General features: G+C 38.7%; 1 protein-coding gene across 3 annotated transcripts in view; it reads left to right on the top strand.

Annotated features, from left to right (window-relative positions):
* Positions 1-6,198: 6,198 nt before the first annotated feature.
* Positions 6,199-24,314, top strand: part of Kpna4 (karyopherin subunit alpha 4) — a 58,124-nt gene continuing 40,008 nt past the window's right edge. The window contains exon 1 of one of the 3 annotated variants that reach the window (XM_076932500.1): positions 6,199-6,414. In XM_076932500.1, coding sequence (XP_076788615.1) covers positions 6,346-6,414 — 69 coding nt within the window. In that variant the 5' untranslated portion in view covers positions 6,199-6,345. Of the gene's footprint in view, positions 6,415-6,719; positions 6,795-24,314 lie in introns of those variants that run through there. The other 2 variants (XM_034499984.2, XM_076932501.1) reach the window with 2 other exon arrangements.

Here is a 24,314-nt window from a genome sequence, read left to right as displayed (position 1 = left end):
TTTCCATTTTGAGACACAGTGCCCCCTAAGTTACCCAGGACTGCCTTGAACTTGCCATCCTTTTGCCTCAGTGCTCCCAAGAACCTGTAATTATAGATCTGTGTCACCTGGTCTTGGTTGTCATTTTCTAACATATCTAAACATCTCATGGTATTTTGAGATTGAAAAGCCCAGTTGAAGGGAATGCTGATGTGAAAGGCTGAGTGCAGAGCAGGAGGATGAACTCGGAAGCTCACAGTCATGCTCTCCCCTAGCCATCATAAATATGAAACTGTCTTTCTGACTTTACCAGTGAGGGCAGGAGGTAGTTGCACTGGGAATGGACAGGCAGCTGAATAGAGGCCTGGTGAGGATAGTAGTTAGTCCGTATACTTTGTTATTAAGCATAGGAATCAGGAGAATGGGATAAAGAATCAGAGATATCTAATGTTTTCAGCTGAAGAACCAGAGTATCACCTTTAGCAGAATTGATAAAGGGTTGTGTGCACAGCACTTAGGGGTTTTCCTTCATTGATTTGACTAAAAAGGAATCTCCCTGAACAGGGAAACTAAAAATAGAAGTGCTAAATCTGCATTTCTGTCTTGTTTGTTGGTGTGAGAGATGGTTGGTTACAAAACCCAAGTCCAGGGCAGGAGTCCCTGTTCCTGGCTAAATCTCCAGGGCAACCTGGAGAACCACACTTGAAGAAGGAAACCCCAATGGCTGGCAGATGGGTTGGGATTTAGGAGCAAAAGAAAACTAATGAAGACATATCCTCCTGATTCTTCTTGATTGACCAGAAGTGAGCAGCCCTGAGCCTTCAAAGAGTAGAAAAGCAGTACATGCCAAGTGCATAAGATTTAAACTAAGAAAAGCAAAGTATACTTAAATAGGCCTGGAGCCAATCCTTGTGGAGAAGACACAATGAGAATGCCATTGGAGGAAACTCAAAAGAACAGATGCAGAAATAAATGCAGAAAAATACAACATAAATCCATTCAGCAATATCTAACTGGGTTTTACTAAGTTGGAGATTTCAGTCCTTGAAACACTGGTTGTTTGGCTACATTTTTTGAGTTAGAGATATGTAACCATGAGGTGCATGACACATGATCCATCACTGTGGTGTGTTGCCCTTAATTTTTTTTTTCATTTAGGTTGAAACAACCTTAAAATTGGTTATCATGCCAGATCTAGTAGACCTTAAAGTTGCCCCAGGAGGCAGGACACCTGCTTTTTTATGTTTTAGACTTTCTAAAACAGAAAGCTTGGGGAAGTGCCCACTAACATGGAGTTTATACCTCCGAGGGGATTTTGATATACTCTGAGATTTGAGGAGCTTTGTCTGGTACATTTCAGAGCTAGATTTGAGAGGTCTAGCTGAGGTCCATGTTCAAAGCCAGAGTGACACCAGGCTCATCTACCAGGAGTGTGGTGTTGAGAGCTAAACAGGCCCAGAATCAAACTAGTGCTCCAGCACTTGCTAGTGGTGTGAGGCCTAGCAGGTTACTTAGCCACACTAAACCTTAGGCTTCTCATGTAGGAAACGAGAATAATGCCTCCCTTCAATGTGTACCATGAATGCAGATGTTCATGTCTTTCCCAGGTGGCTTTGGTGTCAGGATCGGTTCAGATGCCTGCTCTAATATTCATTGTGTGACTTAAATCAACAACTGCACCTCTCTTTGGTTCATTTTCTAATTTGTAAAGTGAATATAGTTACTTCATAGGATTATTGTAGGAAGTCAATGCATTTATATAGCTAGGTGTGGTGACTCACTCCTACAATCTAAGCACTGGAGAGGTGGGCACAGGAGAATTAGAAACTCAAGGCTACTCTTGGCTATACAGCAAGTCAGAGGCTGGCTTAATCTAGCCTGAGCGACCCTAAACAGAGGTTTAGAAGGTTGCCTTATAGACACGTGGTGAGTTGTAATCCTAGCATTTAGGAAACTGAAACAGAGTTACAAATCACAGGCAAACCTTAGTTACATAGTAAATTCCTGTCTTAAAAAAAAAAAGACTGTCACATAGTGTTGGATTAGTGCTGTAAGAGTAAGTATACAAATAACAATAATAAAATATCTCACATAAACAAAATACTCAGACCTAGATTGTAACAGCTCAATATCTGGTAACATTGTTATTATAATTATAGAAACCTTTGCAACCTACTGTTTTTTTTTCCTGTCTTCTAAATAGTCTCTGTGGATTATATTAAAATCAACTACCTTTTATTTTTATTAAATATGTATGATTGTTGGCCTGTGTATGATTGTTTGCCCGTATGAATGTGTGTGTGTGTATGTATGTATGTGTGTATGTATGTATTATGTGCATCACATGCATGTAGTGCCCTTGGGGGTCAGAGGGAGTGTTAGATCTCCTAGAGCTGGAGTTACAGATAATAGTATGCCATCCACCCTGAGTTCTGGGAACTGAACTCCAGTCCTCTGCAAGAGCAGCAAGTGTTCTTCTCTACTGAGCCATCTCTTCAGTCCTAAGTGCCTTATTTTGATAGTTATATAAGGCACTACCATTGGAAGTATAGAATAAAGAGACGTAAAATCAGCTAGTACCTTTTTGTTGTCATTCTTATGAATTTGTAATTATTTAAAAATTTAAAAGTTTTAAAAAATCAGGGCAGGGAGCTTGTCTGCAGTGGGAGATATTAGGATGAGGGTAGAGCCTAATTCAATTCATTTTTTTTTACTTTGATTAAATAGTTGAAGCTAATTTTGAGAAACAAGCTCTCCTGGTGTGGAGGCATCTACAAGTAATGTCAGCACTGGAGAGGCAGAAGTAGGAGAACCAGGAGTTCAAGTCCAGCTTTGTCGCCATAAAAAGATTGAGGCCAGTCTGGACTGCATTCAATGCTAGGTCAACAAACAAACAAAATCCTAGCTGTTTCTCCTCCCTCACTTAAATTAATACCAATTTCAAAATAAACAGTCATTTTCTTCAGACTCCCCCAGCCATAATCAGAAGCTTCTAGGAATAAAAAGACATGAAGTCGTCCCCCCCCCCCCCATGCCTGGTCAACCCACTTCCCAACCCCCCACAGAGAAAATACAAGATGCTACTGTATTATCCTATTTTCTGTTACTATAACAAAATATTTTAGCCTGGCTACTTCCTAAAGGAAAGAGGTTTCACAGTTTTGGAGCTGTTAAAATAGCATTATACTGACTCCAGTAAGCTCCCATCCCCTGTGGCAGATGGGATCATGGTATGAGAGTTGTGAGAGGAAGATCTTATGGTTAGACAGGCAACCAAACAAAATTGGCCAGCCAAGCTTGGCCTCTTTTCAAAACAACTCTCTCTTGTGAAGTATCAAAGGGTCTCACAAGAACCCTCTTCATCCTTTCTTAGGAAAATTCCTCTGAGACAGGTAACCAAGATTCAATATATGAACATTTGACATAGTACACACAAACTATAGTGACTGACTATGATTCAATGTTTTTCTCTCTTGAAAGAACCAGCCCAACTGTACCAAACACAAATTATATTTTAGTAAGATCTAGCAATGTATAAAATTCCTTTTTTCCTTTATTTAATACTATGTACCATTCTCACTTTGATCACATAATCACAAATCCATAAGACAAAAAACTCTCTCTCTTCATCCTTATGCCAAAATTTTCTTATCCTAAATCCACTCTTTCTTTCTTTCTTTCTTTCTTTCTTTCTTTCTTTCCTTCCTTCCTTCCTTCCTTCCTTCCTTTCTTTCTCTCTTTCTTTCTCTTTTTGAGACAGGTTCTCGATCTGTAGCCTATTCTCACATAGAACTCAGACTCATATTTCCAAGTGCTGACATTACAGCACAGTTTGCCACATTTAGATCTCATAGGTTTGCTTTTGGACACAGGGTCTCTCAGTGTACCTGGACTGGCTTCAGAATTCTGAAACTTACTGCCCAAGTCTCCCAAGTCCAGGGATTACAGAATATACCACTATAACTGGTTTAGTCATATTTTAAAATATACTAGTGCTCTAGCATGTAAATCCGATATCATTTCAAGTAAATCAATCTTTGGAGAATAAAAATATGTGCAGGACAGAGTCTCCAAGTATGGGGACCTGAGTGAGTTCCCCAGCAAAGCCAGTGCAGGTGTGTATGCCTGTGATCAGCACTGGAAGGTGAAGGCAAGCAGACAAGGCAGCACATCTTAGATGGTGAGCTTCTGGTTCAGTGAGAAACCTTGTCTCAGAGCCATAAGTCAGAGAGCAATAACGATGCCAGACATCTTTCTCTGTCCTCATTTGCACAAAGATATGTATACCCGAATATGTCCACACGGCACACACACACATAATGAACTTCATCTGAATGTTTAAGCTCTGAATTCAACTTACATTCAAGTTAACCTTCAGTGTGAATTTTTTGAATAAACAAAAAGCTTGTTTGCCAAGCCCAGCAGAAAAGTATAGACCAAAGACTTTTTTGAAAGGCATTACTCTGTATCTAAAGGGTTTCGTTTCTACCATTCCTCCCATTATAACTAATCTTCAAGCGACTCCTATCCTGCTGGTTCTCTTTATCCTTCATTCCTAAAACCTAAAACTTCATTCCTTTAACCTGTCTAAATCCATTGCCTTTGTATTATACCTATAAAAAACACCCTCTCTTGACTTTAAAAGTGTTTATGATATATTTGCATACTAAGCATTCATTTCTGCATGTGGTTCTGCCCAAACAAAATATACCAGACAGAACCAGAAGCCAAAAGTTCCCAAAGGGTTTTGTAATAGGGTCTTTTGCTAAATTCAGACACATTTAGCTTCCTCATTCCTTCTGACTTCGAACTGCCACTGTTTCACAAAATCACACACATTTGAGGAACTAATAGTTGGAAATGATCACACACCAAAAAAATGTTTGTTTTTAGACAGAGTATTATGATGTAGCTCAGGGTGGCCTCAAACTCATTGTCACCTGCTAGATTTAAAGTATGGATCACCATGCTCAGCTTAAATATAATTCTGAAAACATTTCCTCGATCTCTTTGCTGAACCTAGGGCCTCCAGCATAATTAGCCTCTTCCAATGAGTTGTATCTCTATTTTTTAATCTTGAAATGAACGCTCGAGAGGAGGGGGGGTGTCACTAAACTGCTCAGAGTGGCTTTGGACTCTTGCTCTGGCTGGCCTTGCTCTTGGCATACTTATTTAACTGCTCCTCCTCTCGCCCAGTAGCTAAGATTACAAAGCGCGTCACCAGCCCGGAGCTCTTCTGAAAAATTTGAGAGGTTCTTTTGTATCTGTTTTACTTCCGCCTTTGGTTACAATGTTACTGGTTAAGAGGTATCTTTGCAATTAACTTCCTTTATCAAGGGCCACAATGTTGCATTTGCTATGTCAAGGATCATAGTCGTTGTTCTCTATAAAGTAATACTTTGTGATCAAGCAGTTTACTTTTCCAAGAGAAACTGCCCAAAAGTGGGTATTAGGAAAGCATCAATTCTTCCCAAGTTTCTTCCTGTTGCGGGCACTCGGTCAGAGGCCCCCTTACTTTTCCTATCCGGTAGCTCTAGCTTTCCCTTCAGTTTTCAGAATGCTCATCACCCTAGTCAGTCCTAGCCCGGACTCCCGGCCCTAGGATGGTTCGCAATTCCCAGTACAGGACTCAGGGTTTAAGACTCCGCACGAAGCTTAGACACACCTCTTTGCCTTCCAAAGTGAAGGAAGCGCTCAAGTAACACAGGAGGAGAAAAGAACGAAGTTCAGAACCCCAATATCCAAAGCTACCCCAACAATCGTACCACCATAACCAGGACGACTACGCCTGCCCATGCCCGCCCGCTCCCGGGTCAGCTTCTCTCTGGCTGCCTCGGGTTTCTCCCTCCGCGCGTGGCCCCTCCCCTCCTAAGCCCCTGCGCCCCGGCCCTTTCCTGCCCCAGACGCTCCCTTCCCCTTTCCTTTCGCTCTTCCGCCCCCCTCATCACCACCCTCCCCCCCCGTCACCCCCCCACCCCCCACCCCCGCTTTCCATCGCCCCTTTTGATTGGCCAAGCACGCCGGAGCCCGGCCGGCCAATCGGTGAACCGGGCTAGCGGTGATGGGCGTGGCCGCAAAGCCGGGCCCTCAGACCGAGGCAGCCACCCCCTCTCAGCCGGCAGCACATTCCGCCGCCGTTGCCGCCGCTGGCCCCGCAGTCGTCTTCGCCAGAGCTGCTGTGGTACCTGGGCTCAGGGCAGGAGAGGGCAGCCAGGGAGCGGAGGCCGCTGAGGCCGGGCGAGAGGAAGGGAGCGGACGGACGGGCGGCGCAGGCGGCGGCCGGCTTCCTGGGAGCGTCGGTGCGGCGCGGTGGTTGGGGCGGATCCCGCGGGGCCCGGGCGGGGGGGGAGAGTCGCCGGCCCGGCCATGGCGGACAACGATAAATTGGACAACCAACGGCTCAAGAATTTTAAGAACAAAGGCCGCGACTTGGAGGTACAGTGGGGTTCGCGGCCTCCGGCCCCGGCGGGATGCGGGGTGCGTACGGAGTCGGGCGGGCACGGCGGCCGGCATGGCGCTGGGCGGGCAGGCGAGCGGCCGTGACGCGAGCGCCGCGCCGGGAAGTTTGTGCCGGGCCTGCTCCGCCTCCGCCGGCGACAGCGCCCGGGCCCGCCGGGTGCGGCCTAGGCCTGTCCTGCGGAGCCGGTCAAACACTGGTGCGGGCGGCCGGAATATCGGCCGCGGCGGAGGCCGGGCAGCGGCGGAAGCTCAGGCTTTGCTCGGGCCCCGACGCCAAGCGTCGCGGGCGGAGGGTGATGGGGGGGTCGAGCGGCGACCTCGTAACTTCTCCGGGCCTGAGACGCCTCCACATGCAGGTTTTTCTAATCGCCCCGACTCTGGTTTTACTCCAACGTCCAAACTACAGGAGTCAACTTCTCCGCTGGAAAAAAAAAAAAAAAAAAAAAAAAAAAAGCCCACCCCCGCCGCGAGAGGCGGTCTTGGTGATGCTAGCTAGCAGTGCCTTCCAGCGGCCTGGGTTTCACTCTGGTCCTAGCTAATTCAAGATGTGGCTCACGATGTGCCCTTTTCCAGTCAAAGGATCACCTATTCCCTCCCCCTTATTTGAGCTTGTCCACAGATCTTTTTTACTCCTCTCTGAGAAGAGACCACCAGTTTGCATTCTTACATAGACAGTCCAAAGGGTTATACAAAGCTGTCATCCTCCAGTCTTCGGTATCCTTTCCCTCCACCTCCTGGTGGTGGTGGCAGTGAGGAATCCGGTAGGCTGTGGACTGACACCATCACGTATTATTTTAAAAGGGGAAAGAAGGCTTCGTTGTCATAGACACAGCTACTTCCAAGGTTCGATGTATTAAACACACAGTTTCTTTCCATTGTGACTTTTTTTTAAATATAGGGATTTTTTTTTTTTTTTAAACACAAGACGTTCTAAGTCAAGAGTTTAGCCTCTTACATGTTCTTGTAACTGTTCTTCATACTTCTGTGGTCTGTTTCCGAACTTGAGCATTTGTGGGACTTTTTGTTTACTTTTCCCAGTACCGTTCAGTCTTTTAATGTAGATTGTCCTGTTTTAGCTTGTTGCAGTAGTTAGAAGAACTGTACGTCCCAGGGTGTGTGTGTATGGCTGTTCAGAGATTGAAGGTTAATGAGGCTTATCTTTGTGATCATTTTTTTTATAGTGGAAGAAATTTTTTTTAAAAATTTTTTTAGATTTATTTTATCTATGGGGTGTTTTGTCTGGATGTGTGTGTATGTGCATCATGTGTGTACTTGGTGTCCAAGGAGGCCAGAGGGCGGTGGCCCATCCCCTGCAAGTGGAGTTACAGCCAGTTGTGAGCTGCTATGTGGATGCTTAGAACTGAACCACTGAACTATTTCTTCAGCTCCCAAATTTAATATCTTTATTGGAGTAATTTACATGTAACAAAAGCCAACTTTTTAAATGTATAACTCATAGTTGTCATTAAATTCACATGTTGAAAAATGCTGATTTATTTTTACTAATATAAATATTTAGAATGGGAAAAATCACAAGTTAGGAAATATAAAATTGATAAACACCACAAAGTTGGAAATTTCAGAAAAATATCAGGTAGCCAAACAATCTCTCTAATTCTTTTGCTACCTATTTCGAACAGGCTCCTTGAAATGTTATTCACATGCTATACAATTCACCCATATAAAGTGTTTTTTAATGTGTTTAAATGTTTTCACAATCAGCACCTAAGTCAAATCTTAGAATGTTTACTACTCTTTAAAGACTCTTTGATATAAGTCATTAGCAGTGATTCTCTTTCTCAGCTATTTCAGCCCAAAACAATGTTTGTTTTGATTGCCTATTCTGAATGCTTCATGTAAATGGAATGTACATTTAATGATGTACATTCTATGTTTCTTAGGTTTGAATAATGTCTTTGCATTAGTTATATACCACATTGTATATGTGTTCATCTTCATGGAACATGGTTAACCCTTTTTATCAGTTACATATTACTGCTATAAGCGTGTATGTGTACATTCTTGGGTAACATTTTTACATCTTTTGGTTACAAACCTAGATGCTAGGTGATACTGGAACTTTACATCTAACTTTTTATAGGGTTGCCAGACTTTCTCCCTTTCCACCCCTCCCTCTTGTTCTTTTCTTTTGGACAAGGTCTCATTATGTAGCTGTAGCCCAGGATAACTTACACTCTCAGTCTTTATTCCTCATCCTCCTGAACACTATATTTTGCTGGTATTATCCCTGTTTCTCTCTCCCAAATTCTGAGATTGCAAGCATGTGCTACCCTACCTTGTTTTAAGTTATCCTTTAAAAAACCCATAATTTACCCTTACTATGTATTTCTTGCCACTGTAGACTAATAAATTAAATACTGAATCTACCTGACTACTATGATAGGTGATTTAAAATTGTATATAAATAAATGCATATTAGACATATTTTGAGATCATATCTGTAGCCACTATCTAATGACTGGATCCATGTATGTGCATTGGAAATTAGAATATTTTAATTTTTCTACCTATAAATATAACATGACTAAATAAAAATTATTTTATTTCTGTGACTTAAGATCACATAACAGGTGTTGTTCAGTGGTAAATCATAGTATGTATGATGCCTTGGTTTTGATCCCCAGTACCACAAAAGAAAACAAAAGCTTCTAAAAATGATGAGTACTTTGTAATGAGACAGAAACATCTTTTATTACTTCTAGACAGTCTATTTGTTGCATTTGTTACTTATTGCCAGAATCTTTCCAAAGCCTGTATGTACATTTTCTCCTCCAGATAGTTGCTGCATTGTGTTATATATGTAATATATATACATTATATAACATAATATAGTTACTGCATTGTGTTGCATATGTAATGTATGTAAAATTTAACAGATACTAAGAACATACTGCTTTTTGGGTTGAGTCTTAATTATGTTTTGGAGGAGGCTGGGCTATTACTATACAGCGAGAGTTAGCCTAGTATATCCTAAAGGCCAGTGTTTTAACATATAATCCAGCTTTAAAAATGAAATATTTCACATGACATGATTCCTTTCTTACTAACTTTTCAAAGTCCAGTTTGTATTTTACCATTAGGTTATTTCTCTGTTTAGACCAGCTATCTCCTAAGTGAGTAGTAGTATTATGTGGATGGTAGCTACCTTATTAGACAGTGTGTGTGTGTAAATACACAACTGCATGTAGAGTGAGGCAATTAAGACATGTGAGGAAGAGGTTGATTAAAATGAGGACAAAATCTGCCAGTTTAATTTCATTTGACCTGATCTCTAACTTTGTGTGTGACCTTGGAAGAATCATATAAGTCTTAGGATTTTTTTCATCTACAAAAATGATAGTGTACGACATGTGCTTCATGAATGCTGTGGCCATGAGTAGGTTAGTGTTAGTGAGGTACCTGACAACTCACCAGAATTTATCTTTTTTTATTGGAGCGAGAAGCCTCTAATAGGATTAAGTATGATTGAATCTCTTACTCCCTTATTTGCAGTTAGTTGTGTGTGGTTTTTATGTGTGTTTGATTGTTTTTTTCTGTGTGGATATGTATAAAACTTATGTTACTTTGCACTTTATGTTACATTAAACATAAAGAGTCAATGGGGAATTGCCTATTAGAGGGTACTTTGGCACAATGATGTGACCCTCTGAAGTCATAATTTTATAGATTCATAGATTTCTATTTAATATTCATTAGTACCTTTCAGTATATCAATCCAACTCCTTCAAAAAATACTCATGATTTTTTTGAAAGACAGAAGTCAAAGGAAGTGTTTGTGAGTATTTATTAGAAATAATGTTTAAGGAGTTATCAGATGATATTTATCAAAGCTTGACTTATTTCCTATAGTGTGGTAGAGGATTGTCCAGTGCCAGTTTGAGGGTACTAACATAAAGAAGATTAAACAGTACAATATAGGAAATGGAGAGTGACCAAATTGCCAGTGAGATTTGTCAAGAATAAGCAAATTAAGATCATCTATTTCTAAGTTTGGTAGTAGAGAAGGATTCCTTTGTAGCATTTCTAGTAAACTCTCAAAGTTTTTATAAAAATTCTAAGTTTGCTGATTCAAATAGAATATAAAATATGTTAGAAAAGTAATTAGATCTTGTGAAAACAATTTATGCTAAGTATGAGTATTAAAGTACCACATAATTTTGAGTATAAAATATGAAGTAGGGTTGGAAAGGTTTAACAAAGGTGCTGTTTTGTTTTGGGGAAATAGCTTTGTTGGCTCAAAGTGCACAGAGTGAAAAGCATTGCTAAGCGAATAAGTCTTATAACTTTAGAGACTGACCTCTCTCATCACAAATCTTGGAACATACTTACTGTGCTTAAAATAACTACTGTCTAATTCTTCAAATAATAGTTCAAGCATGAAACAATATGAGATCTCTGATAGAAATATCACTAGGATTTAAATTATTGCTTTAGCTTCCTATCAGCTTTTCTGGTTTATAAGACAACTGACTTCAGAATTGCTTCACTGATAATTTTCTTAAAACACTAAGACATCCTTGTTTTTCATGGTTTACTAGTATGCCAAATGAATATGCACTATTGGGAAGAATGTATGAGTGGTTTTGAAAGAATGAAACAACTTTAGGAAAAATGCATATATGGATGCTTGTTTTGGCGTAGTTTTGGGGGGCAGTTGAGCCCAAGCTCTTGTGCTTTCTAATAAAATCATTTGATTTGGGGTGTTTTTATTTTTGATACAGGAGCTCACCATGTAGCCCCTAGCTAACCTGAAATTTGTTGTATAGATCAAACTGGCCTTGAACTCACAGAGATCTGCCTGCCTCTACCTTTGAAGTGCTCAGATTAAGGACTACGACACTACCACTATACCTTTAATATAGTTGTTTGGTTTTTTGTTTTGTTGGTTTTTTTTTTTTTTTTTTGCATTTTGATTTTATGTGTATGGATATTTTGCCTGCATGTATTTCTGTGTAGCACATGTGTGCCTGTTGTTTTCTGGGGCTAGAGGAGGGGAGGGTGTCATGTTCCCTGGATCTGGATTTATAGGTGGTTGTGAGCCATCATGAGGTCCTGGAAAAGCAACTAATACTCTTAGTTGGTGAGCCATCTCTCCAGCTCCGTGGATAGCTATCCCTGACAGAGATTGTGGGTTTTTAAAATATTTTCAGTGTTTTCTGGGATAGTGAACATTTATTTGAGACCTATACTGAATGAGAGTGCATAATCAAAATTTGACATGCATTGCTGATTTGATGGCCTTCTGGTTTAGTGTTGGCCAGAGGCAGAAGCATGCTTGAATGAGCACCTATTACAGGTATGTTTAACTTAATTCATCTCAATTTTGGAGATTAAAAAATTTTTGCTCCTGACATAACAGTCAAGGGAGTGATTTTATCTCAGGTGTGTATCAAAGTCTTCCTTATTTTTAACACTATATCCTACTATCCTTAGTTTTTCTCAGCCTAATGCACTACTGGCATATTCTATAGGTGAGGTATTACTATTCCTTTCTGTACAGAGATTTTTGGAATTATTGTATCACTTATGAACTTCTAACACTAAAAACACACCTGCTTTCCATTTAGATTTGGTAAAGTCAATGTTCAGGGAGACTCCATTTGCTAGACACTACTGTGAGAATAGTCTTTTGAGTGGCACCTACAAAATACAACAGAGCTGGCCATGGCATGGTGACACATACTTAGAAGCACGTATAGAGTTTTAACATTTTTACTAGTCAAGCTGCTCGTATTACCAGCAAATGTCTATGACCTAAAAATCACTCTGGTTACTAACCAGTGTGAATTTGAAGTGTTGTCTGAGGCCGGAGCAATGGCTCAGTGTTAAGAGTACTGGATGATCCTCTCTCTGGTTCAGTTCCTGTCACCTACATGGCTCCTCATGTCCATTCGTAATTCCAGTCCCAGGCACTCTTTTCTGACTAGGCTAGACTGAGACAGGAGAATTGCCATGAGTTTGAGATCAGCCTGGCCTATGGTAAGACTGAGGAGGAGGAAAACGAGAAAGAGGAAGAAAAGAACATGTGTTTTTTTAGTTCAGAAGTCTGTAGATGTTTGAGGTTCAAGACTCATTACAGACTTTTAATTTTTATTTGTGGATCTCTTTCAATATTTTTCAATTTGGAAATTAGAATCAATACTTTGGGGGGGGTGTTTGTTTGTTTGTTTTTCCAAGGCAGGGTTTCTTTTTGTAGTCATGGCTGTAGAACAGGCAAGCTTGAACTCATAGATCTACCTACCTCTGCCTCCTGAGTATTGGGATTAAAGGCCGTGCTGAGCTGAAATCAATTCTTTGTAAATGTTGGGCTGGCAAGATAACTCAGTAGGCAAAAGTGCTATCAAGCCTAAATGACCTGGGTTCAATCCCTGGGACCCACGTGATGAAAAAGAGAAACTAACCCCTCATAGTTTTGTTTGTTTATAATGAATAAAAAATTTTTTAATGGAAACTAACTTGGCTTCCCCAAACCAAAATTATTTAATGAGAAGAATGTTCATGTTTAACTTTTTCTATCTTTAAGAGAAGACAGCTGGATTTCCATATCAATTTCTGAATTTAGCATACAGATAAGGGTTTGGAAAAGAGCATTTACCTTTTAGGATACTTAATCAATGACACTATGATATAGCTCCAGGGATAATTATTTCATAAAGATTGGTTGGCATTTGTCTGAAGCTGTATCAGTGTACTCCTTACATTGTTAAGTTAAATATTGATTGAACCACAGACACTAGTCTGACTTACACTTCAAGTATATCTATTCATGGTTTTGTTACATGTATTGAGTTATTTGGAAAACATTCCACTGACAAAACCAGAGTGAAGTTATTCAGATCTTCCAAATGCACACAGTTGGTTATGCAATGAAAAGATTTCCTCCCAACCTAAAAAGATTTTTTTAATAAAATGAAGAAAGAAAGAAAAAAGAAAATTCACAATTGATATTAGTACAATTCAGAAAAATCATTATTGTTTAAAACATGTCAAGCTCATGGTTGTGGACACAGTTTTCTAAAACTAATCTTTACTTGAAAGCTCACATTTTATCATTAGCAGTAAATACTGTAGATTGTTTTCTTTTAAGCCATGGCTTACTAAATCTGCCAGACACTGAATCAAAATAACCATAATTTCTCTGTCATTCTTTTAAGTGAAAATGGTCTTTCTTGGGGGGGAAAATGGTTAGTTCAATTCACAACCTAATTGTCCAAGTACTTTTTCTGCATCTGATTATAGATATTGCTGCAGGAGTGATTTATGACTACTCCTGTTTTGTCACATAGTTAGAAAAGGTCGGTAGTTGATAAATGTTCTGTGTGTATGTGTGTATTTGTGTGCGCACGTATGTATGTATGTATGTATGTATGTATGTATTAAGGCAAGGTCTTACTGTGTAGCCTTTGCTGGCTTTAACTTACCAAGTAGCCCTTCCTTGCCTGGAATTCACTATGTAGATCAGGCTGGCTTCACTGCCCAAGTGCTGAAATTAAAGGCATATACTACCACCTGGCATCAAAGAGTATGGGTGCTTTGTCTCCATGTATGTTATATCTGTGCACTGTGTATTCCTGTTACTGATGAAAGCCAGAAGAGGGGGTTGGATCCCCTGGGGTTGGAGTGGCAGATGGTTATGAGTAGCTGTGTAGGTACTGAGAATTGAACCCAATTCCTCTGGAAGAGCAGCCAGAGTTTTTAACTGCTGAGTCATTCTCCAGGCCCAAGGACATTCTTCAGTAACTTGGCCTAACTGAAATACAGTGACACCATTACAGCATAATGCTGGTTTATCCTTGTTTATGCTAGAGCACTAGCAGTTTTAACCCCTTTGCATGAGTGCAGTGTTAACATGCATATATGTAACCATACATCAACACACACACATATTAATGTATGTTTTGTCAGGAAGATAGTTTTAACCTTAAAAAATTGTTTTAAAATGTCTCAGGACTCCTGACCCCATGCATCATACTTTTATATCACATTTGTAATTTATTAGCATTGCTTTTGTTACAGATAACTGTCACTTGTAATTACTACAGACTCTTAAAATCTTTGTATCTTTATTTTGTGTGTATGAGTGTACACACACACACACACACACACACACACACACACACACACAGAGGTGCATGTTTACCACAGCAAGCATGTAAGATCAGTGGACAGTTTGAAAGAGTTGAGTCTCCCTTTCTAGCAGGTGGGTTTGGGGAATCAGTCTCAGATCATCAGGCCTTTTTGTTTTTCGAGACAGGGTTCCTTTGTACAGCCCTGGCTGTCCTGGAACTCATTCCATATATCCAATCCTCCTGACTCTGCCTCCTGGAGTGCAGGGATTTTAGTGATATTAATGTTTTATGTAGATTTTGTTACTGCTTTCCTACAAGATTGTAAGTTTAACCAGAAAACAGTTTTCTGTTTTGTTTTGTTTTATGTATATCGGTGTTTTGCCTTCACATATGTCTGCATACCACATGTGTACAGTGTCTAAATAGGGCATCATATTGCCTAGGACCACAGTTACAGATGGCTGTAAGGGGCCATGTGAATGATTGGAAACTGAACTGGGTAGAAGATCAAACAATGCTCTTAACCACTGAGCCATCTCTACAGCATTAGAAAACACTTCTAATTCACACACTGTCTGGTATCCATAATGATTTTTAAGTCATAGCCATTTGCTGTTAATATGAGTAGCTTGACTATTGAAAAATAGTATCAGAACAAAGAAAGTTTGGTTGCTTTTCACTTTTACTGTAAATTTAATTTACTTTAAACTTAATGTAAACTCTGTGTGATATGAACACCCATAATCTCAGCACTCAGGATACCACAGACAGGAGCATGGTGAAACCAACCCGTTACATTTAAGACCCTGTCTTCTTGTTTTGTTTTTTAACTTGTAATATTAATGTAAATTACATTTTACTTGTTACTTCATTGAATTTTTATTAACAAACCCCAAAATCCTATGACAATATAGTGTTTCCTAATTTGATTATGGACATACTTTTTAATACTAAAAAAGCAAATTTTTTATTGCTACCTTCTGAGTCTATCCTAGCCATCATGCCCTGTGTTTTGATGGACTGTATCTCTTGGACCTTGAACCAAAACAAATTCTTCTTCCCTTTTACAAGAGTGGAAGATGTTGTATTCTGTGTTGGTGTCCTTCCATTATTGCTCTCCCCACTGAGTTGTGTCAGCTGACCCTGTTGCTTCGGTTGCCTGCTTTAGTTTTAATGGGTATGTTTCTGGTTCCTCCAAGTAGTAAAGTTAGTTCTTTAAATTTGTTTAGAGTTGTACCCTGGAATCATTATGTTGAGTGGGCTCTGCATAGCCATTGTAGATGGCCCTGACTTGTTGCTATTTGACCTGCCTCTTTATCCATTTTGAGCTTTTGGTAGGCCACAAAAAGAAGCAAAATGTTAACCTAATATTTCAACATAGTTCTTTACTGGTTCTTTAGTAGATACTATGGAAACCCAAGTGGCTTGGCTCTCTAGTGGTCTTATGTGGTCTTTTTGATGATGTTAAAATTGAAAGTTGCCCACTAACTCCAAGCAGAAAGAGCTGATTTTAAATTATGTAATTTGGGGGGGTGGGGGGAGAACCAGCTGAAAATCGTTCAGGCATAATGGGAGATCTTGTTATAATCAGATAAATCCAAGAAACCACTGGCATTTTGATTAGAGTCAGAATCTAGGGATGAGTGCTGATATAAGTAACAGTATGGATAAAACCTTGAAAACACGATTCCTGTAAGAAGTCAATCAAAACAAACCACAATCCCATTTACGAATACAGATACAGCAAAACCACTTTACATGCAGTACTGGCACCAGATTTGGGAGATTTTTCACAAACTTGGGGGAAGAGGACTTTTTAATATTAATCTCTCAAGCAGGTTTTTTTTTAGTAGATATCACCTCGATGTCCTCTAAATCAGTTTCAGAAGCTGTCTAGGATTTACTCACATAAGATTGCCCCCCTCACACTTTTGTCCCCAAAGATATGCCCCACTTTTTATACACTATTTGCAGTCACAGGCTGTGGCCTTTTGATTGATCCCTAGCTGTAAATCCAGTTTTCCATGAGTACCCTCCTCTGGTTCAATTACTTTGCTAAAGTAGCTCACAGAGTTCAGGGCAACAGTTATAGATACTAAAAGGCTACAGTTGAACAGGAAATAGAAGGAAACCTTATATGAGAAGGGCCACAGAGCTTTCATGACCTCTGCCAGTGTGCTGCTCTCCAGGTACTGCTACACACTCAGCTCCCAAAACATACCAGATAATTGTTAGGGGTGGGAGGATTGTTTTATACACATCATTTACATACATAGACATGATCAGTTTTTTTGGTGGTTGGTGATCTCTGCATTATTTAGGTGAGTAAACTGTATGGTATGTGAGTGTTATTTCAGTAATGATATTATGATGACAACAAGGTAAAATTAATTAAAAGAATGCTTTGAGATCATGACCAATTTCTACTACCCAGTAGTCACAGTTGAATTTGTGCAAGCAGCTCTGTCACTCACTTTTACTTCTCTTTATTTCGTGGATTTGTTCTGCAGATATTTATTCAGCATCTGTGTCTGAGATCCTGTTATAAGCATGAGCCTAAAAGCAGTGGACAACATAGGCTTAATTCGTATTCTGTCAGGTCAAGTTCTCTCAGCCCTGGGCTTAGGTTGACCATGTGGGAGTAGTTAACTTCTGTGGGCTAGAGTTGTAGTAAACTGCTTTATTTCCTTAACAAACCTTCAGTTTGAAGGAAAGACAATCCTCTAAGTGTTTTTTGTTAACTCTTCCCTTGAATAGAAAAGCTTGATGTCTAGAATTAGAAGACTAAGGATTACATCTTACTAGCTACACAACATTAGTAGAGTTTAATATTTTCAGCCTTAACTTCTGCATTTAAACAATTAGAATCCCACCATTCTGGGTACTTGTTTTGACTGAACTTTTAAGTAGTAATGGGGAACTCTCCTTTAATTAGATTATGATAGTAAAGGTAAGATTGTGAGAATTTATGTATTTTTAGCATACTGCTTGCCTGCTGCCAAGTGGGCTATTCATTTTTCCACAAACTACTATCTTAGTCTTAGTATTACGTTAAGGTGTGTTAAATTACCAAAGATAATTTAACTGAGTCATAAACTCTGCCCAAGTTAAAGCAGACCAATTTATCAATCTACCTGCCTGCTGCCTGCTGCCTGCTGCCTGCCTGCCTGCCTGCCTGCCTGCCTTCCATTGCTCTGTTTGTAGATCGGCTTTTTTGGCTATCAGGTACCTTTCTCCTAATCCCCTGCCAGTCAGTTCTAGTAGGGAGTACAGGGAGCATCTCACATGAGGAACCTTCCGTAAGCATCAGTGGAATGTAGTTTCTTTCAGAAAAGATTGCTATTACAGTGGTGGTTCATTCTTTTCTGGTCACTTGCTACAACTGTTACAATGTTGCAGATCATTATTGGCTCTTTACTGTCCTGTCTGCAAAGGGGTTTGTTTGTTTTTGAGATTGCCACTCTCCAATTCAAAAAATACCCAGGGTTGTTTGTTTGTTTTTTAAAAAGTAAATTCGGGCTGAGGTTTACCCAGTGGTGAGTGCTTGCCTAGCATGTTTAAGGTACTGGATTTCATACCCAGCAGTGCAAAACAAACAAAACCATGCTCCTCTGCTTTAATAGCTTCCTACTTGCCGCATTTAGCTTGTGAATGCCCCGTTGAGACCTTCAAGTCTTTCAGGTTTGGTCTTTATCAACTTTTCCTGCCTGTATCTTTTATTTTCCTCTAGCTCTTAGACAACTGTAGTCTTCTTAAGGCCCTTCACAGGAGCTACTTTAGCTGTCAGAATGCCTTTTCCCTCTCCTTAAAGTTATAGGGATTTGTATGCTTACTCATTTCAGCTTCCCCAATGGTTGTAAAGCTTCCGACAGTTATGGCGCTCTCTGACCTGCTTATACTATCCTTCAGCTTTTGAGTTCAAGTGATCCTCCTCTGTCAGCTCTTGAACAGGACTTGAGGCATGCATTAATGAATCAGCCGTAGAGTTGACACTAGAGGAAATAATTTATATTTATTCATTTTTGAGGTAGAGTTTCACTAAGTTGCCCAGGCTGGCTTTGAATCTGAGTTATATGCCACCATGCCTGAATGAAAAAAATTTTTAGAGAGGAAAAATAATACATGTCTGGTTAGGATTGGTAATTAAATGAGATTTTTTTAAATTCAGGTTTATGTTTTCCTCTTTCTGAGCAGGTAATACTTAACTTTGTTTTACTTTTCTTTTTTTCTGAAATAGTGTCTCTATCAAAGTTCCATTATTTAAACAATAATGAGGTATAGAATTAGACATGGACATCTATAGGGAGAACTTGGTACTTGAAGAAGCTGGCATTGCTGCTGTACAGAGTCAAACTTGAGGTCCCATGGATTGGCTCTGCTGGAGGAAACAACCAATGCCCACAAGTTGTGCTCTGACCTCTACACATAGGCTGCCACACATTCATGCCATGGGCATACACATACAAAGGTAATATAAAAGTTAGAACAAGTAAATAAAAGATAAACTTGGACACATTTTTAAAAAGGAACAGAAGAAGAAAGTTGTGTTGGTAAAGTTATGGAGAATTTGGGATCCTTGTACACTGTTGATAATAATGAAAAGTGGTACAGGTGCTTTGAAAAGGTGGTGTTTCTCAGGTTAAAATAGAATTGTTGTATGATGTAGCAACTCTGCTTCTAGGTATATATACTTAGATAAGCTGATATAGCAAGATATGTGTACCCATATCCACAGCAGTGCTATTCACAGTATTCAAAGGGTGAAAGTGATGAATGAATGGCTAAATAAAAATTAGGCTAAAGTGTGGTGACCACCCCATTGGCTGCATTGGTAGAGGGAAACCCTTAAAATCAAATACTGAGACTTCTTTAAAAATGAGACTGTGCTTGTAGTGTGGTTCCAAGAAACCAAGGGTAGGCAAGAAAGTGAAAGGGGTGTTTTCATTGAAAACTTTTAGTGTTTTCCAGATACCTAAACTTCATTCTCTAATTTACTCAGCTGTAATACCATAGCATAGTGAATGAGATGTGAGTTGGCAACTCTACCCTGAGCACTATTTTAAGTAAGAATGTCTGTCTAGATGTTGGAATAAATGATAACAGAAATATACCATAAGTCATAGATGATGGGTTTGGAATCTTTATTCTTATTGAAATTATCTGTTTTGGTACTTTTAATGTAATGAGTAGTTCTCAGTCCTCATCTTCTTTATTTTTAAAACATTATTATGCATGTGAAGTGTGTGCATACACACATGCATATCATATGGAAGTTAGAGAACAGTGTAGAGTTTGTTCTGTTTCTACTTTTGCATGGGTTCCAGAGATGTACCTGAGGTTGCCAGGCTTGTGTGTAGCCTTCACCTACTGAGCCACCTCACAGGCCCTGTAGTCTTTCTCAGTGTATTGTTTGATGTCACTGTGCTCCCATGGGAAAAGCCTTTCTCTCCTCCCTTCTTTTCTTCTCTTCTCTTTTTTTTTTCTGAGCTGCTCCAGAATAGTCCTGACTATTCTTTACTCTTCTACTTCCTAAGGGTGTCCCTACCATATAGTACCGTATTTGCAGCATAGATGATCTTATCAAGTGATATGGTCTTAAATAGTAAATTTTTACTGACAGCCTTCTCTACATTGATATCGTCCATGCCTCTGTTTTTGTTTTTACTTTCAAATGGTCTCAATTTAACAGCCTAAGCTAGCTTGGAATTTCCAGTCCTCCTACCTCAGCCTTCTGAGTGCTGGGGATATAAGCAGGCACTGTTATGCCTGGCTACTCCCACTTTATTGAACTCTAGATTCATTTGATTATTTTTGACATGTTATGTTTATACATTACATAAACTAAGTTTTAAACTAAGTTCAAAAATGACGTAACTCACCCCGCTGCCTGGACCTACCTGGTAATCATTAAATCTCCTCTATCTTAGTTAATTACTTTTCTGTCTAAAGTTGCTTGAACCAAACCTTAGTGCCATCATCTCATTGCAGTCATGCCCCGTTCAGTGTAGTAAATTTAAGTCATATGTGTAAATGCTGTGTGTGTGTGTGTGTTTACTTTAATATATATACTTTAGATTTCATGATCCCACTTAGGTCTCTAGCCTGGAGTACTGCAGCTTAACATAGAAGCTAGGAAGGTTTGTTTGTTTGTTTGTTTGTTTGTTTGTTTTGAGACAGGGTTTCTCTATGTAGCCCTGGACATCCTAGAACTTGCTCTGTAAACCATGCTGGCCTTTGAACTCAGATCCTCCTGCCTCTGCCTCCCAAGTGATGGTATTAAAAGCATGAGCCACCTGTTAGATTCCCCACCCCCACCCCCAAGACATTCTTCACATCTGACATTCTTCCACAGATCCTGAACATAACACCTTTTAAAGACTGGTATTTATGAGTTGTAAAAGCAATAGGCTTTATTCATTTTCATAATGGGTACATGTGCTTTGATTGGATTTGCTATTATTCTTCCGTTTCTTTTTCCCTCTCCCTTTGCTCCTTAACACCCCATAATGTTAGACCCTTTTGAATTTCATGTCCTTTTCCTTCTGTCCTAAATTCTACAGATGACAAAAAAAAAAAATGAACATGTACTGTTTGTCATTGTGAGATTGACTTATTTCATATAATATAATCTCTTGTTCTACTTATTTTCCTGCAGACAACATGATTTCATTCTGTTTTGGCTGAATCAAATTCCATTGTCTATATATACTATTTTGGCTTTGTACATTGATCTGTTGTTGATACTGAAACTAATTCTGTGATTTGGCATTTGGTAAAAGTACAGCAGTAAACATGGATACACAGGTATTCACAGTAAGCTGACTTTGATTCTTATGGATACATACCCACAAATAGTATAGATAGATCATATAACGTAAATTTTTTCATAGAACCTCCATACTAATTTCCATAGTGACAGTTTTTTTTAAATGTGTATTAGTGTTTTGTCTGTGTGAGGGTGCCAGATGTCCTAGAACTGGACCTACAGACAGTTAAGAATTGCCATGTAGGCACTAGGAATTGAACCTGAGTCCTCTAGAAGAACAGCCAGTACTCTCAACTACTGAACCACCTCTCTAGCCCCCTCCATAGTGACAGCTAATTAAGTGTTCGATATTTCTTACATCCTAATCAACATTTGTTGTTTTGATTTTCTTGTTGATAGTCATGGAGTGAGATGGAATCCCAATGTTACCTTGATTTTTTTTTTTTGCATTTTCTTAATAGTTAAGGATATTGGACATTAATTTTTGTCTGTGTGTAGTTCATTTGAGACAGGATCTTTCCCTGTGTTACCCAGATTGTCTTGAACTGAGATCTGCTGATATTCCTGCTTTCTTGGCCTCTTTAGTGCTAGGATTACAGTGTGTAACACCATTCTTGGCTTCATATGCCTTATTTTATCTTAGCTTCTTTTTTGTTTAATAATAATAGATATGTGCATATATGTATATAATATACATACATATATATGTTTGGATCATCTTCATCTAAATCATTTGGTAAAGAATTAAGCTTATCTGTCATTTTAAGTATTTACCTTTTAGGCCAGGCATGGATAACCTTTAATTATAGCACTGGGTAAGAAGAGGCAGGTGAATTTCTTAGGATTTTGAGGCTAGCCAAGATTACACAGTGAGATGCTGTCCCAAAGAACCAAACCAAAACAAGTATTCCTGTTGTCCTTATGTTTGTGTTTCTGTTTAAAGATGTTCTAGATGTTACTGTGTTCTAGAGCTGGAAATTGTTTTACCTTAACAATCCTATGCGTGTGTGTGTGTGTGTGTGTGTGTGTGTGTGTGTGTGTGTTAATTTATTAAATAAATAAAATTGAGTCATGTTTGCATGGTACACAGCACCCAGTATTTGCTAAATGTTAAGTCTTCTTGATAATTTGCAAACTATATTTCTCTGTCATAAAAGTACAACCATCTTTTTAAAAAGTTTTTATTACATTGCTTGTGTGCATGTATGTACATCACTTATGTCATGGGACAACTTGTAGGGTTGAGTCTTTCCTTTCATTATATGGATCCCAGGTATCCAACTAAAGTTCTTAGATTTAATGGCAAATGATTATAGTCACTGAACCATCTCACTAGCCTGAACACTACCTTCTTAAGGGTATGGCAGTGCATCGGGTCCATCTTTATATTTTAGTGCTTAGCAAAAGAAGATTAATAAGCTTTTCACGGATTGTAGCTGGGCATTGTTTTGTTTTTGAAATAGAGTCTCATAATGTAGCCTAGGCTGATCTTCAACTTACAAGCTACCTTGGCTTGATTCCAGATTACTGATATTATAGGTGTTTGTAAATATACTTGGTGAAATAAATCCTTTCTAATAGGTTAGAAATATATATCTCCATATATATGTATATATGTATACTTTAAATTTTTGTTTTCATTTGTTTTAATATTACCTAAGTTAACCTTCCTGAGGTATGAGTAACATGCTGAATGAAATACACACAAACACACACACACACACACACACATGCATATATACATATATATGGATGTATGTATATATGTATGTTTTGGGTGGGGAGGCATATGTATGTGGCTTTACATATGTTATATTTTTAATAGATGTAAAGTTGGTTAATTTTAAGTCTACAGTTTGACAGTTGTTAACAAATTTTTAATAATGTAGCCTTTATTACAGTTCATTAAAATGTATTCCATTATACACAAAATGTGTCTTCCCCCTCCCTGCCTCTTCTTCATTTTTCAAGACATAGTTTCTCTTTCCTGGAACTCAACTTATAGAGCAGGCTGGCCTCCAAGTCAGAGATCTTCCTGCCTCTGCCTCCTGAATATTGTGATTAAAGATATGGGCCACCTCTGCCTGGATTTAATATTTTAAAGTTTTGTTTTCATTTGTTTTAATATTACCTAAGTTAACCTTCCTGAGGTATGAGTAACATGCTGAATGAAATAAAATCAAAGTGTTATTTTCTTGATTCTTTATATAACTAACTTTAAATGTTTTAAAGCTTTTTCTCTAAAGAGAATAAGTTCTATAAATCTTGGTTTTGCCCAAGAAAATTTTAAATACCAAAATTTTTACAATATGTTATGCCATGAATTAATTTTAGAGATTCAGAGAAAGTTATATTGGTTAAAAAGTGACTTGAAAATTAACAAGTGTTAGGTAGTCACTAACTGGAAATTAAGTAACTATTAATTGGAGGGTATTAGACCCTGTATTCTATTAAGAGCAGAAACATATTAAAACTCAAGCATAGTGATATAAACATGGAAAACATTTTTAAATTAAAATATATGCATATCTTTGAGAAATAACACTTTGGATTCTTTAAGAAAACAAGTGCTTAAACTTTTTATAATTATTTTCTTTTGCTTCAATTTAAGATTTTTGTAACTATGACAAATTTACAAATTATGTATTATTTTAAAATTCTGAACTAAAGTTTAACTGCAACTGCCCACTTTGTATTCCCTCTTCCCTCCCTCATTTATACCCTTTATCCTTTGTTTAGCTCTATGGTTTATAAATAAGCCTTTGGCAAGTTTGGTAGCCTTTTGGAATTCTAATTGACAACGCTGCTTAGTGCAGTGTGAATTTTGTGAATTCACAACCATTACTAAATGTAATATACAAAGCCTGATTTCTAAGATATGAGGAAACTAAGAAGCCTTATATACTCTTTCACAGGACCTCAAAAATAAAAGTCCTTGATTTGAGAAGGGTTTATTTTGGGAAAGAGAAGCTAAACTCTTAATCTGTAGTAAATTAATCGTATGTTATTGCACTGTTAAA

This window comes from Arvicanthis niloticus, chromosome 4 (genome assembly GCF_011762505.2).
Source record: "Arvicanthis niloticus isolate mArvNil1 chromosome 4, mArvNil1.pat.X, whole genome shotgun sequence".
In the NCBI taxonomy this organism is placed as follows: domain Eukaryota; kingdom Metazoa; phylum Chordata; class Mammalia; order Rodentia; family Muridae; genus Arvicanthis; species Arvicanthis niloticus.
This window is presented reverse-complemented; position numbering and strand designations above follow the sequence as displayed.